The 13,955-nt window shown below is 45.3% G+C and overlaps 1 protein-coding gene across 1 annotated transcript; it reads right to left on the bottom strand.

The window, feature by feature from the left end:
• Positions 1 to 5,770: 5,770 nt before the first annotated feature.
• Positions 5,771 to 7,638, bottom strand: LOC124701899 (3-ketoacyl-CoA synthase 1-like). The gene has a single exon (XM_047234000.1). The coding sequence runs from the start codon at positions 7,519 to 7,521 to the stop codon at positions 5,881 to 5,883; it is 1,641 nt and encodes a 546-aa protein (XP_047089956.1). The 5' UTR covers positions 7,522 to 7,638; the 3' UTR covers positions 5,771 to 5,880.
• Positions 7,639 to 13,955: the final 6,317 nt, after the last annotated feature.

Here is a 13,955-nt window from a genome sequence, read left to right as displayed (position 1 = left end):
TAGCACCTAGGAAATACAGTTAATGATGCATTAATGCCGTCAAGAAGTCAGCTAATGTCAAAGCTCTACCCACATTTTAAAAATCTTCCTTACATTAGCGAAGATCTGGACTTATGAACTTCGCTCGCTCGATGCAACATTACCTCGTGGCACATGGGGTTAGGAACTGATACGTCTCCAACGTATCTATAATTTCTTATGTTACATGCTAGTTTACATAATTACAGAATCTAGATTACAATAAGCTACTAATCCATGTCTTGAAGCCATCAGTGTGTTTATCCTTTACCCTATGCACATGCATAGTGGCATCATGTATGAAACTCCTCCTCCAAGCACAAAAAGATACCCTTCTAAATTTTTTTGCTGCATTGCGTTGCTTTCATATGTGCCAGCAAGCTAGGATAATACAGAAAAGAAAGGCTTGTCAAATTCACTCCTTGCTGCAACAAACATATGCTCTATATAACCACCTTGAGCCTAGCTTATCTGGAAATAATTCGACATTCCTCTGCTAAAATTGCAGTCAAAAAAAGATGGACCCAGTCCTCATATGCATCAGTTGGAGGGAGGGCAGAAGTGAAATCATTAGTAATGTTCCAATTCCTTCTCTGGCACATCTCGCGTATTCAGACAATCACTAAGCAGAAGCCAAGCAATGCGCAACATAACTTTACTCTACCAGTTCCACGAGAATTTCTTGCTAGAAGTGATGCTTCTGAAACAATGGTTATAATACAGAATAGCTAGCAGTGTAAACCCCATCCTTCCAAATAGATTTTCATCATTGATCTCTTGGTCGATATCTATATCATTTAAGCATTCATGCATTCTATTGAAATCATCAAACGCTTGCTGAAACAGAGGAATATAAAACAAGCGGGATATATCTTCACATTGGATTACTTCCTTAACTAAAAGAGAGCTATCAGGAGCAAAAAGAATAGAGTGTTGGGAATCTTTAGCAGAGTACATACCATTCCACTTGTCATTCAAGAATAACGCTGTGTCCCCTTTGCGAACAGAAGTGGTGCAGATAGATCTATAGTCATCGACCAGCTTCAAGATTTCTCTCATCCAGGAAAGGCCACACATGTTAAAAGCTTGTGGGACTCCATTCAGGGAGTAATTCCAAACCAGATTGACCCAAGGCACATCTTCCTTGTTGTAAAATTGATGCAGGTGCTTAATTAATAAAGCCTCGTTTTGCTTTTTGAAGTCTAGAATACCCAAACCGTCCTTATTTTTTGGCTTACAAATCATGTCCCAAGCTCCTAGTGATTTTCCTTTTGAGTTAGGCTTTCGGTCACTCCAGAGGTAGTGCCTGATTATTCTATTCAACTGCTTAACAATATCAAAAGGAATATCCAAGGAACATAAGAGGAAAATTGGCAAAGAGCGAGGCATGATCTGATCAATTTTAACTTTCCCCCTGTATGCTAAAAAGGTAGTGGTTACCAACATTCTCTCTTAACCTATCCACAAGAGGCCACAAGTCTAGGATTCTTGACCTTGTAGTGCCCAGGGGCAACCCCAGATATAGACAAATGGCACTGACCCAACAACACACCCAAACTCATGCGCAAGCTTAGCTACATCCTCATCTGAGACATTTATGGGTAGCATGCATGGCTTATCACAATTCACAAAGAGACCAGTTGAATTGCTAAACTCATTGAGAGCATGCTTTAGGGCAGCAAGCTGTTCGCTATCAGCAGACATTATCAAAAGAGTGTCGTCAAAATACTCTAAAATTGGAAAATCTGGGTCATCATTAGCAATAGGCAAACTGATTAACCTATTTTCTAGCAAATCATTTACCACTAATTGCAGCAAATCACTTACACTTGAATTGCTTTCCAGGAATGCCATTTAGAAGCACAACAGATGAGCCAGAATACAAAAAAAGTTTTGGCCCAACTTATCCACAAATCATTGAAGCCCTTATGATGCAAAATCTGAAATAGTACATCATGCTCCAAAGTGTCAAAATCTTTTTCAAAATCTAGGTTCAACACAATACATGGAGTTTTCGAAGCTTCGCATTTGTAAATGTTCTAAAATGGCCAAGCCACACAATCATGGATAAATCTCTTCTTAATAATACCATATTGATTTTTATGGATGCATTGCATAATCACTTCCTGCAGCAGCCATCTTAGTAAGAAATTTCAGAGAACAATTAGTCAGAGAAATTGATCATTTATTTTCTCAGCACTTTGACATTTTAGCACAAGAGTTATGTAAGAGTTATTGACACTATCCAGAGTTGTTATCCTATGAAAGAAATCATCTGCAAACTTCTAAAAGTCATGTTTAATCAGAGGCTGGCACTTTTTCAGGACTAAACCATTAAACCCATCTGGCCCAGGCGCTTTATCATTAGGCATTTTCTACATAACAAGATCCATCTCTTCCTCAGAGGAAGTCTTTGTTAGCTCATCCAGGCTATTCACCTTCTTCAACAATTGTTCCAGATCTAGGCGCATGTCAATACCTCTGGAAGTACCCATTATGTTTCTATAGCAATTCCAAGCCAAAGCAACCATTTCTTCATGATCTATCACCACTCTACCTGGCAAACTGACAATGGAATTTCTTCTGTATCTAATTGTTACCATAACATGAAAATATTTAGTCGTCCAAAGGTTCGTAGAATTCAATTGATTGTTTGCGAGTTAATGTTCATATGAGAAAAATTGTTCACACGGTCTAAAATAATTGTTCGCGAGGTTATAGAAATCATTCATTTATTACACAAGAAAAGTGTTCATATAATCTTTAAAAATAATAATTAAACATGAAAAAATCAATGGGAAAAGGAAAATTAAAAGTAATAAAAGGTAGAGAAAGCACAAAAATAAAAGGAAACGAAATTAAAGAAAGGAAAAGAAAAGTAGACAACGAAAAAATTGAAATTCACTTGGGTTGGCCCACCAAGAATATACGCATGGGCATTAGCTCTGTAAATAACGCAAGGGGCGCCATATATGAATAAAGCTAAGTACATCTGGCTACACCCCATTTTAGGTAAGAAGTTTGAGCAATCATTTACTAAGCAAACCATTGTTTTTAGCCTCCAAATAATGGATTCTCAATCCACCTTGGCCTTGACGGCATAAGACACTCCATTTAACAAGAGGTCTTTTTCCAGATATCACGATGCCAAATAAACCTGCACCGAAAGTAGTCCAACCTTTGCAATGTCTTTTTGGTACTAGGATGAAAGACAACATATAATGAATCATATTCGTTTGAATATAATGGACTGATACCACTTTTCCTCTGGATGATAAGTATTTTTCTTTCTAGTTACTAATTTGTTTTCCCTCCATTGGCTTGCATTCTGTAACCGTGAGCTTCAAATAATGTATCGGAATTCCACAATAGCGAATAGGAAACTGGCCTCTCTCATGTACGAATATGCCAATATATTGAGGCATGGCTTCCTGAGCCTCACCAAAGCAAAAGAATTCACTTTTGTGGAGTTTAATTTTTAGGTCGAAAAGCTTATTGAAAGCGCACAACATCAGTTTGAGATGTTTTGACCTTTTCAAGTCACGAACCGTAAGTATGGTATTATCATTGTATTGTAAAATGGATAAACCAATCATTTACAGGGTGAGGTATGAACCATCTGGTTCAACACTATCTATTTTGTCTCGCTAAATGAGCATTGCAAGCATATCGGTAATAATATTAAACAAGATAGTAGGAGAAAGCAGGTCGCCATGGCTCACACCACATTCATCTTCCTCCTTTAAAAAACCGTTAAGACATACTTCCTCCGATTCATAATTCTTGTGGTAGTTTTAATTCAAATTTGTACCAAATGGTATCCTTGTTATTGGTCTTATGATTTAGTGAATTAGTCGATATTATAATTTCATTCCTTAGTGAAAGGGTTCTACTACTGCTCGTATGATTTATCGTCTGGAGATGTACAAATTGCGGTTGGCCTGGCCACCATTGAGCACATCCAAGATTGTAACCGTAACCGTATGCCGGTACGCAGTGCCATGTCCTGTAGTGGTACCTTGTGCAGCCGGCCGGCTGCAGTCCATCACCTCAGCATCAACTCCATGAGAGAATTCAACTTGTTGCGCCTCACGAAAGTGGCCGCCCAATGAATGCAGGTCTGCAGGCTGTATCCGGTGCCGCAGCACGGTCAGAATTGAATGGTCTGACTCGGTTTGGACTCCCGTTTAGATCTTCTCATGCCTTCATACAAGTCCTAAGAGCAAGTACAACAGAGTCCAGTCAGCTGGCTATAAGACATTAAATAATATATCTTAGATGAGTTGGAGGATAGAGAAGGGGAGAGAGAACAGAGGTGAGCTACTATGCAATAGCCAGCTCTTGCACGTGCTCCTAGGCACTTTGTGAGAATGAAAGGTGGGTCATGTGTTAGTAAAGTAGTCCATTCTTATAGCTAATTATTATACATGTTAGCTATATGGTGACTCCATTTCGAAAAAAAAAGCTATATGGTGACTACAAATGACATGACATCTTGTTATAGCCAACAGTTGGCTATACTATTGGAATTGCTCTAAAGTGGCTGGTTGGGAGTTGAGAGTTGCTTGGTCACATTCTCACTGCTCTTGCTTGGCCACTTTGAAGTTTTCTGACCTTTCTTGCCACGGTTTCTCTTTGAAGATTAGCTTGTCTTAAATGGCATTTCTCTCTTGCTATCATCCTAAATGTGATTAAAAAGAAGGGTTTTATGGGAGATTGGTAGAGCTAAGCTGTCAAGGAGTGTTTGCTTAGCTGCCTGGTTTAAATGGAAAAGACTCTACCCAACCAAGTGTATCAGGCTATGCTTATTAATATCTGCCATCACATCCAACCATTATCTGGGGGCGATGCAGCACTGCTAAATTTTCAAACTATGGATGTGCATAGGTACTGTGGGATAAACCAAACTCATTCTCAAGGAACAGGGCAAAGTAGTTGAGCAACCAATTTTCCAATTTGTATGTTTTCTGCCTTTTCCAGTTCCTATACTAAAACTTATGTTTGGTATGAATATGTTGTCAAATAGTAGTAGGAGTGTTACTTTTTTCCTAACTCCATAAACACCTTTCGTTTCTTTGACCGTTGTACAGTATGATGAATGCAGAAAGTCAGACGAGCGTCGCTTGATGGTCACGCAGAATAGACGGACGATGCCGCACTTAATTTGACGAGTGACCTGTAACTGCATGGATTGGCAAGTCAATCCAACACCGAACTACCATACCAACATTAATCAAGCATGCCCTGAACTGGATGTTTTCCACGCAAACTAAATAGAGGTCGTACTCGAAACACACATATTTCCTGCATAATGTCTTGCACGGTTGCACCAAACACAGCAGCATGGACTCTTCCTTCCTTGGTTGGCTTGGCTGTATCCTCGTGTATGGATATCACGGGACCTGATCGAAGCAACGCCTGACCTGACAGTTTTCGAAACTGAAATAGTGTCTCGCGTGATGAGATTCAATAACTGAATCCCAGTTTGAGGCCTGGCACTGACATTGATCGGAAATATAATCCATGTGAGATACAAACAAAAAATAGAATTCAAGTAGCTTGAAATTTCATTGTATTTATCGTTTGTAGTAATTCACACTTGATGGGCAACCAGTGTAAGGCCAGTGCCAGTACAAAAGCTGAAAACAATGGCACTGCTTGCTCATGGAATCTGAGTTCCAGAAACTAGCACTGTTTACAGTTACCTACGGGAGGGAAATGCAGAAGAAATGAAAACATATATGGAGTACTGTATGTAATCTCCCCACCGCACTTGTCTTGTTTACCGTGAGCGCGAGGAGAAAAGAATCATGTAATGTTGGTGTGAAGTAGTCACGCAGCATGCATAATCGATCTTCAGAATCAGACGTAGGCCTTGGGCGGGTACTTTGCGACGCAGTCCACCCAGGGGTTGCAGCTCCTGATCTTTTCCGCTCCCGGCGCGGCGTCGGCATCGGCGGCGGGCGACGACACTGCCGGCACGTCGCGGAGCGCGCGCCAGACGGCGCTGTTGCACTTGAAGCCCGAGCCGAAGCCGATCTGCCAGACGCGGTTGCCGCGCTTGACCCTGCCCTTGGCCTCGGCGTAGGCGAGCTCGTACCAGAGCGAGCTGCTGCTGGTGTTGCCGAAGCGGTGCAGCGTGCACCTGCTGGGCTCCATGTCCTTGTCCTCCAGGCTGAGGCTGCGCTGCACCTCCTCCAACACGGCGCGGCCGCCGGCGTGCACGCAGAAGTGCTCGAAGGCGCGGCGGAAGTTGGGGATGTAGGGGCGCACGCCCTTGGCGCGGAAGACGCGGCGCATCATCAGGGACTTGAGGAACTTGAGCTGCTCCGAGAGGGGCAGGACGAGCGGGCCGAGCGTGGTGATGTTGGTCTTGAGCGCGTCCCCGGCCACGGACATGAGCTCCCTGGCGAGCGACACGCCGACCTTGCCGCCGTCGTCCTCTTTCTGGTAGACGCAGTTGAAGCACTCGTCGGTGGCACCCTTGTGCGTGCGCACGGTGTGGAGAAGGCGGTACTTGGCGCGACCGGCGTCGGCGCGGCGGTTGGAGAGCAGCGCCGCGGCGCCGCCCATGCGGAAGATGCAGTTGGAGAGGAGCATGGACTTGTCGTTCCCGAAGTACCAGTTGAGGGTGATGTTCTCGGTGCTGAGGACGACGGCGTAGGAGTTGGGGTGCGCCTGGAGCATGTCCTTGGCGAGGTCGATGGCGATGAGGCCGGCGCTGCAGCCCATGCCGCCGAGGTTGAATGACTTGACGTCCTCGCGCATCTTGTAGTGGTGGATGATCATGGAGGCCAGCGACGGCGTCGGGTTGAAGAGGCTGCAGTTGACGATGAGGATGCGCACGTCGCGGCGCGGGTTGATGCCCGTGGACGCGAAGAGGGCGTCGAGGCAGCCGAACATGACCGCCTCGGCCTCCAGCCTTGCCTCGGCCATGTTGAGCCTGGGCGGGCGCGCCTGCACGCCGGGGGGCAGGTAGGTCTCGTCCCCGAGCGCGGAGCGGGTGGTGATCTTGGTCTGGAACTCCAGCGCGGCGTCGTTGAAGGCGCCGGTGCTGTCGGTCATCTCCAGGAAGGCGTCCTTGGAGATCTTGTGCTGGTCGTCGGGCTTGTAGCAGGCGAACTCGACGAGGTAGACGGGGCGCGGGCGCTTGAAGTAGTAGACGGTGAGGAGGAGCATGGCGGTGCCGAGCCAGGCGACGCAGGTGAGCAGGTCGATGGAGCGGTAGATGACGTCGAGGCGCACGAAGGAGTAGGCGGCGGAGGCGAGCACGGGGACGCAGAGCATGGGCAGGTACGACGTGGGGCTGCCGCGGTGGCGGATGCCCAGCTTGACGTACTTGAGGTTGACGGAGCGTGCGAAGTCCGGCAGGCGGCGGCGGATCTTGATGATGATGCTGGGCAGCCGCTCGAGGCCCGGCTGCTGGGCGGCAGCGTCGCCGCGGAAGGACATCTCGGCCGTGAGGCGCTCCCGCTCCATGACCGCCGACGGCGCGGGCTCCATGGATTCTTCTTCCGTAAGCTCGAAACGAGTCGCCGTTGGCGTGAGTTGGACCGGGAGCCGGGATCGGAAGCGTGAGTCGAGTCGGGGTTGCAGGCGGGTGGCTGATGAATATATAGGGTGCGCACCGGAAGAGAAGGCGACGGTGGTGTCGTCTCTCCCGCTTCGGAAACGAAGTTGTGGCTTGTGCGGTTGCCGGGCCGGGTGGTCAAACTTATAGGCGCCCAAACAAAACGAAACGAGGGTGCAGCGACGGAAGCTTGCTCCACTTGTATTCCATATCGGCGTACTGACTCACCTACGACACGTCAGTCACACGACTGGAAACAGAATTGAACCGTATACTAGTACGTGCGTAGAGTTGGGCGCGTACCCAAATTTCTACTCGTACGTACTAGACTTGGAGTCCATAGAGTCATGGAGTATGGCCGGAGTAGAACTGTGTAGAAGGTAACCACGGCTTGTATTCATGTACTTGTTGTAAGAGCATCTCCACTAGTCTCCCCGAGAAGCCCCACGACCACTTTTTTTCATCCGGACGGCGAAAAACGGCCCAGTCAGACCCCCGGTTCCTCGTTTTGGTCCGGATTTGAGCCTATTTTCGTCCGGACTCCCCATGCCATCCTCGGTTTCCCGGGGGTCTCCCGGGACTCCGGATGAAGCTAAACCAACCGCCCACGCCCACGTATCTCCTCTTTCGTCCGGATTCCCGAGCCATCCTCTTTTTCCCCGAGAAACGCCGCTTGGGGAGCACACGACTGGGAAACTACTCCTCCCCACGCCAAATCTTCCTCCAATCCGGACGAAAATTTCGCCGGATTTGGGCGTGGGGAGTGCCAACGAGTGGGGATGCTCTAATACTCATGGAGAAAAATAGCTGCTATAGTACTACTCAACGAACTGACTGCAAACAGAATTGAACCTATCTGCATTGTGACGGGTCTTCTCACTTGTGTGGTTTTTCATTTTGATTTTTCTTTAAATCAAAGCAATGTTGGTTTTTGGACCCGATTTCTCTTATAAATTAGGGGTCATTCTATGCATAGAATTCTTTCTATCTAATGGAACATCAGATACAACTGCTTTAGACTAAAAAAAGTTTGAACCATATACCAACGTAGAGTTACTAAATCTTGTTGAGGATGAAGTTGAATTTGTACAGGTCGGCACTAATAAATTTCGCAAGAAATGGATCCAACGGGTTTGGCACCGACCATCCTTACTGCCGACGAAATAGTTTATGGTCAGCCATAAAAAGTGTGACATAAAATGTTTTAGCTAAAATTTGGCAAAAAAGATAAGAGCATCTTCAGACGCGTCTCCCAAACCGTCCCCCAAAGCGCGCTGGATTGAGCGTTTGGGGGACGTGTTTCGTTCGTGCCGAGTTTGGGGGACGTCGCTCCCCAGCCGCATCCCCCAAACGCCGCCCCCAAACATTAAAATACTCTTTTTTCGTTTTTTGTATTTTTATTTCAATAAAGAGAAGTAATATTCCACAAACTAATACATAATTGGGAACGTGATTTACACGAAGACATAATTTGGAACATGATTTTCCACAAACTAATACATAGTTTGAACCATGGTTGACACAAATATAAAATATTGCAAAAAAACTAAACCTAACTAGACCGTGCATCGAATGTTTCGTGTGTTCGCTGCCAAGAAAGAACACTCGAGGGCACACCCAGTCACCCAAACTGGAAAATCCAGCTGGTGACGGTGCCCCTGTTGGTTCCGAGGAAGAACAGACAGAAACCTCCGTGCATGTATTCGCTGCGAAGAAACAACACTCTTCATCAGTCGTCCTCCTCGTCGGTGCTATCACCGTGGTAGTCCCGACGGCAGCGCGTCTCGTCGAAGACCTTGACGCTCATGTCCCTGTCGCTCCGGCTGCGCGTTCGGTTAATATGGTTAGTTCGGTTCGGTTAATACGGTTTTTCGGTAAATACGATTTTAATACTTCGGTAAATACGGTTTCGTATAAAAATACGATTCGGTTTCGGTAATAACCATATAAATTCGGTTCGGTTTCGGTATTAACCAAATTAACCAGAGTTGACGTGAATTTTTAAATAACATCTATTTTTATGGGCATATATTTGATATTTGTATTATTTATGACCAAACCGATTGTGTTACAGGAGAAATAAATGATAAATAACGGAAGTGCAGCCAAAATAAAAAAATTTGAAGCATTATTAGGGACTTGAACCCTCAACCTGTCACAAATACATGCATACAAGTACGTAATTATCAGTTACCACCACGCCAGAGTAGCTTCTTTGTGAAATGCACATGCTATACATATATAAAAGAGGTTAACGTGAATTTGGTATGGGACCAGAAAGCAAAATTCTTTGTTATGATTGGCTATTCGGTTTTATTCGGTTAACCGTGGTTTTCTCGGTTTTTAACCGAATTAACTGAAGTATAAACGGTTAGCATTTTTGCTAACTGAAACCTAACCATAAAAACCATAAAAACTGAAATTCGGTTTCGGTTAGGTTTTTCCCGGTTCGGTTTTCGGTTTCGGTTCGGTTATGTGCAGTCGGACCTGTCGCCAAAGTAGGAGAACAGGAGGATGAAGCCTGCTTCGAGGCTGTGGTGGCGCGCGAACTTCTCCCAATCGATGTGGAGGTACATCTTGCCGCGCGCGTCGTAGATCACGTCGACGATCCACCGGTAGAAGCCGGGTGCAGCGTGCCCGGGCGGTCGTCGCCGGCGACGTAGACGGCGAAGGAGTCAGGCAGCCTCTGGATGCCGCGTGGGTCGCCCTTCAGGACGAGGACGAACTCGAACATCACGGGCCCCTCCACGTCCATCTTCGACGATGAAGACGACGGCGTGGCAGACGACGGCGAGCATGCAGCTCTGCCGCGGCCACGACCATGACCATGACCGCGAGCTCGGCCTCCGCCTCTCCTAGCCATGGCGTCGACTCTTGTTGTGATGGTGGTGGCTAGGGTTGGGGAGAGATGCGCTAGGATTTGTGTGTGAGAGGGACGATGAGAGGCGGCCCTTTTTATAGGCCGGAGGGAGGCGGGGGAGCAGTGACGCTCATTAACGCCGGCACGCAGAGCTAGGCGCGACGAGACGCGTCGCTGCGCCAATAACTTCCGTCGCGAGGTAGGCGACGGTTAGGTTAAAATTTATTGTGCCGCTGACGGGTCGGCCCCGCCACTCCCCGCCTCGCTTTTCGTTGTGTCCGGCATCCCCGGTGCGTCCCCTGTGGGACGGGGACGGGCTCAGGGCCGCGCCGGACAAAAATCAGCTTTGGGAGACGCGGCTGAAAGCTTTTTTTTGTCCGACGTGTCCCAAATCGGTTTGGGGACGCTTTGGAAGACGCGACTGGAGATGTTCTAACTCTATGATGAATGAATCATACATGCAATAGAGGATGACTATGACTCGTGTAGGGTACTGTAATCCGAATGTGGTACGTACTGTTAATCATGTTAATTACGACCTTGGGTTTACTCCTGGATTGACCCGGAGGGAGGAAAGGAGAAGAAACGGTCAGGGTGCGGGCCCGGCACGCGCGCGGTAGCAGTCAGTGAGCAGACGGGAGAAAGAGAGGAGTAGACAGGTAGGCCGCGGGCGCTCAACCACTTGGAATTAAGGAGCCACAGGTAGACGACGCGTACGTACTCTACTCTACGTACGTACGTGATCTAGCTATCCGCCTGGCAGCGGCAGCCAACGCCGCGAGCGAGCTATATCCAGCGGTACAGGTCAGCCGTGTTGCACTGTTTGTTTGCCTCTTTCTTCCTTCATCAATTCATTCGGTTGACCTAGCTTTCTCCTTTTAAAAAACCAGAAATCTTGGCAGCCTCGTGACAGGTTCCTAGCTCCCAGCGCTGTTGGCCCGTTGCTGCACCACATATGACACGAGCTCCTTCGATCTTCCGGCCTTCACCTAACAGGTCTATTCTGGTTTTTGAATATGGAAAACGTTTTGCAGCATTCATAGAGCTCCATCACTTGCAACTTCGCGAGGCTACAAAAAACTCTGGTGGTTGGATGGGTCAGTCGGATTGGGACTAGGATGAATGGCCAAACTGCTCAAAGGTCTCTGCGTTTTCTCACCACAGTCCCTTCCGCTTCTAAGTTTTTTTTCTCTGACTTTTTTTTTCTGAAATTGAGATGATAAAATCTTGATCTGACAGCTACCAAGCATCGACAAAAATGAACTATCTCTAACTTGACTAAGCTAGTCACTGCCCTAATACCTCCGGTCACAAATACATACCTCGCATTCTGGACTTAGTCAAAGCCAAATTTTGTAATGTTTGATTAAATACATATATAGAAAAATATATATCAACACTAACAATGTACGATCTATTGTATTATAATCGTTATAGAATATATTTCTATATCATATTCATGGTCTTTGGTATTATGAATGCAAATAGTTTTTTCTTATATTCTTGGCCAAACTTTGCAAAGTTTGACTTTGACTAAACCTAGAACACGAGGTAAATAATTACAGAGGGAGTACCACGGATCTCTAACCACTTAAGGAAAATTCGCATGGCTGGTCTAATCTCATCCTATAGAATCGTACTACAGTTGGTGTGCCACTCTTTTTTGTAGGGTTCAACAAACTCTCGAGGTGGCACTTGATTGTTCCATATATGTATCTAAGATGTTGCAGCTTTGCCCTTTATGTGCTTGTGTGGATGACATAACTGTTGCACTCGTGTCCTCAAACTCAGTAAACTTGCCCGTGACTTCTATCCCTAAACAACACAAAGGTTGATCTAGGTCTCACTCATATCGCCTCTATTAGTTAAACATGTCACTCACTTAAGCACCAATTGCACCTTCATCTTCCTTGTGCATGATCGTCATCTCCTTCATATACATAACAATGATATTTTAAACTTGTTCGTTGCACCTAAGTAACTTCATCCGCCTTCTTTATTATTCTAGGGGTAGAGTTGATGCTCATTGGGGCAACATTTTCCCTTGTCATGTCTTCCATGCCACATCAAGCTCTCCTCTTGTGAATTCATCGTGATAGTTGTGGCATGGATTAATGTGGAAATATAAAGTACCCAACGGATGGAGCAGTAGTTGAGGTATTTATTCTCTCAAGCTACTTATGTTACTTACATAGCCTTCTTTGCGCTTTCATCACAACATAAAAGTAAAATGATGGGTAAATAACAAGTGAAGTAAATAAACAGGGCAAGTAAAAGATGAGTTACAAATGTGTAAGAGAAATAGTGGGGTACATGTGTTCACTTCATCTCCCTCTCTAGTAAACATGGTGGAACAAAATAAAGCATAGATATGCCATGATTTATCCAAAATGCAACCATATGATAGAAAGTGAAACATCTGTATGGGCGTCACGTCCTAATATCAACATACCATGTATCCATGGAAGTTGAAAATAATTATCCTTAAGCGCCTGCATCCACATAGCATCGTTGATTAGGTACTAAGTATAGAGCATTGCCTACGTTCTATGACATGAAGTTGGTACTCGGTCGACTACTGCGAGGTACCTTTCCTTTTTTATCCCTAGTGGAGTAATCCAGAAATACCAACAAGCATAAAGTGTATGTCGCCCCTTTTGTCCTTGGATCTGAATAATCAATTCAACTACCATAACTATCGCACACCATTCTCTCGCCGTGTTCCACCTTTGAGGGATAAAATGCTAGAAGAATTGCATTCAAAATAATAAATCTAGGGGAAGACATAACTAAGTGCATCCATACTCATAAGCAATTAAACCCCTAGCGGTTGATCCCAAGGCTATATCCATTTGCATTCAAGGCAATTATTAAGAAAGAAGTTTCCAACATATGCCTTAGGGTTCGAGGTCGCAATGTTTAAACATGGTTTTTGTCAATCTTGGAGTCCCTCATCCCTTCAACACGCCATAGTGCAACTATATTACATATGCAACTAGAACGGGAGAAATAATATGGGTCTATAAATATATCAAGATATAACATAACAATAATTTCATAGGATAATTTAATTCATAAAAAAGATTCCACCATCAGAGTTGCAATAAGTATTCGGCCTTAATCATGTAAGGCACACAAATCTATAAAGATAAAAGTTCATGGAGAGATATAACCGATCTACTACCACAAACCCATCATCCAGGGGATATATTAATCCTTTTGAATGGCGGAGATTAAGAATGAGGCTATGACCAGGGAGGGGATGCGACTCGAGGTGATTCTGACAGAGGTTCACCAATCAATTCTCTATCAACAACTTTATGCGCAACATCTCTAATTTTTATGTCTCCATATTTTATCATGCATCGCGGGGGAAATCCGGGAGGCTATAAATATCTCGTTTTAGGTCAAGACGAACGTCTCAGCGAATGGGTGATGGCGAAGTTAAATAGATGAATTAGATTTAATTTAATGTAAATACCAAAGTAAAACTGTGTATACAACCCT

Source organism: Lolium rigidum, chromosome 3 (genome assembly GCF_022539505.1).
Source record: "Lolium rigidum isolate FL_2022 chromosome 3, APGP_CSIRO_Lrig_0.1, whole genome shotgun sequence".
NCBI classification, from domain to species: domain Eukaryota; kingdom Viridiplantae; phylum Streptophyta; class Magnoliopsida; order Poales; family Poaceae; genus Lolium; species Lolium rigidum.
The sequence above is the reverse complement of the archived record's forward strand: the minus strand, read 5'-3'. Positions and strand labels throughout refer to the sequence as shown.